This window comes from Hordeum vulgare, chromosome 1H (genome assembly GCF_904849725.1).
Source record: "Hordeum vulgare subsp. vulgare chromosome 1H, MorexV3_pseudomolecules_assembly, whole genome shotgun sequence".
NCBI lineage: Eukaryota > Viridiplantae > Streptophyta > Magnoliopsida > Poales > Poaceae > Hordeum > Hordeum vulgare.
The window spans coordinates 76,562,778-76,565,332 of NC_058518.1; the positions used below are offsets into that span (position 1 = coordinate 76,562,778).

General features: G+C 48.6%; 1 protein-coding gene across 1 annotated transcript; it reads left to right on the forward strand.

The window, feature by feature from the left end:
• Positions 1–874: 874 nt before the first annotated feature.
• LOC123407345 (BTB/POZ and MATH domain-containing protein 2-like) lies at positions 875–2,295 on the forward strand. Its single transcript, XM_045100463.1, has one exon. It carries the CDS (start codon positions 1,055–1,057, stop codon positions 2,102–2,104), a length of 1,050 nt encoding a protein of 349 aa, XP_044956398.1. The 5' UTR covers positions 875–1,054; the 3' UTR covers positions 2,105–2,295.
• The last annotated feature ends 260 nt before the right edge of the window (positions 2,296–2,555 follow it).

The window sequence follows — 2,555 nt, forward strand, 5'->3', positions numbered from 1 at the left end:
CAACACAATCAACTGATCCATCTTATCCAGACATTGTTCCATTTTCGGAACCAACTAGTTCATCTTCAGTCCAGTGCCTACTTCCTCCTCAATTGCTTCAATCTGAAAGTCACCACCCGAATAATCAACAGATGCAGTGACACCACCAGCGATGAATCCATTTGCGATTAGGAAATCAACATAGCTGTCCTCCCCAACTTCCGAGTAGTAGTGATTGCAAGGATTCACCCCCTTCTTCTGAAAGAAAAATCAATGGATGCAATCAGCTTTCAAATCCAAATGAAAACCCAAATTTTGCAGTGAGAAACTTACGCCATGATTACGGCACTTGTAGAACACACGTCCTAGATTAACTTCTGATCTGGAAACGCATCGAACCGTGCGACGCATTTGACAGCACGGACACGGAAACTAACGGCAGCGGTGACCTGAGAGGTGCATGCCGTCCGGGTCCTAAAGCTACTGGGAGCGGTGCAACAGACGAGGAAGCCTTCAATCTCTTACCATCCGACGAGCATCCGACGAGAGACATGACGGCTGGAGAAGAGAGCTGAAGAAGAGCAAACCTAGGGACCGGGGAATAGAAAGACAGAGTCTTTACACTTACGTAACATTTATGACCCAGATGTGCATTTTCATAGATTTAAGATCAACTTGACACATCTCCTAAACTTTAAGGACCGTCCATGCATTTAATTCATTAAGATTCGGTTTTTATGGTTGGGAATAATCTATTCAGACAGGGGGGTATTTGTACTTCTTTCGATCAGCCGGCTATTCCCAAGTTCGCATTTTGGAGGAAGCTCGCTCCTGTCGGGCGACCTCCACATCCTTCGCCGCCGTGCCTCCCTCCCCAACTAATCAGTGCCACGCGCCTGCGAGACCCAGCCTCCTCCCCAGTGCTTCCTCTCCCCAGCTTAGCCGCGCGCCCACTCCATCCCCTACTGGCCTGCTTGATGCCTTGAGACCACTTTTCCCCATCCGAAACCCTCGCCGCCGCCGCCGCCGCCGCCATTAATTTCTCCGCGCAAGCTCCAATTTCAGGAGGCGCAGAATGAGGACGGCGTCGACGTGCGCCGCATCTGCTGTGCGGGGCACGCACACGTTCAAGATCGCCGGCTACAGCCTTCACAGGGGCCTCGGCGTCGGCAAGTCCATCCCGTCTGCCGCCTTCGACATCGGCGGCTATCTGTGGCGCATACTCTACTACCCCGATGGGGAGATGGAGATGGAGATGGAGAATGGGGGGGACCACGCCTCCGTTTTCCTCGCCCTTGTTAGCGAGGACGCCGAGGTGAGGGCGTCCTTCGAGGTCAGGTTGGTCGACCAGACTAACAAGCTGTCCCCTTCGGTGCTGCTCTCCCAGAATACGCCGATAACATTCCACAACAACGAACAAAGGGGTTCTATGGGCGGCGACTTCTTGCAACCATCAGCGTACCTGCTGGACGACAGCCTTGTGATTGAGTGCGATGTCACAGTTCTGACGGAATCCAAGGTGACCCTGACTGCCTTCGACATCCAAGTGCCTCCCTCAGACTTGGGGGAGCATCTCAGAGTATTGCTAGAGAAGGGGGAAGGAGCAGATATTGTTTTTGAGGTCGAAGGGGAGGTTTTTCCCGCGCACAAGATTGTGGTTGCAGGGCGCTCACCGGTCTTCAAAGCGCAGCTCTTTGGACCGATGAGCGACGAGGCAAAGCAGCGCATAGTCGTTGAAGATATGCAGCCTGCTGTTTTCAAGGCCTTGCTTCGCTTCATTTACACAGATTCATTGCCTTCCATGGAAAATCTTGATGGAGATGAGGGCAAAGAAATGTTTAAGCACTTGCTTGTGGCTGCGGATAGGTATGCGATGGAAAGGATGAAGGTTATGTGCGAGAGCATCCTTTGCAAAAGTCTTGATGTTGAGAATGTCACTGCTACATTGGCTCTAGCCGACCAGCATCACTGCAGCAACCTCAAAGATGCTTGCCTTGAGTTTATCACTTCTCCAGATAGAATGGATGATGTGATGGCAAGCCAAGGGTATGCTCACCTCAAAAGATCCTGCCCAGCTGTTGTCATAGATGTCTTCGAGAGGGCAAAAAGGTCCCGCAAAATTTAGTATGCTCATCCTTGGTTAGCTTATGAGTAGTTTGTTTAGTTGACGCATAACCTCGTAAGATGAAGTTGGCTTCTCCTTTATTAGTTTCCAGTGATCTTTTGGAGAAGGGTAGGCTTTTGAAATATTATCTATGCATGTGATGGATGCTCATCTTGCTATCTTTTGTATGTGATTAGTCTGAATATGATTGATGACTTGTCTTATTTATCAATTTATGCCAGCTTACTTGTGTTCTCGAAAATGCTCCGATCATCTGGCTAAATAATTTGTTTACTATTAAAATTTTCCTTTTGTGTGCTCCCTTAATTTCCCGATGCAGTTAGTTATAAGGCATTCTAAAATTATTGAAATGTGTTGGTATGGCCATGTGACATCTACAACGAGTTGCAAAGAAACATTAGCGAATATAGACATTATGTTAGCAAGTTATTGAGCAGCATAATTGAATAGA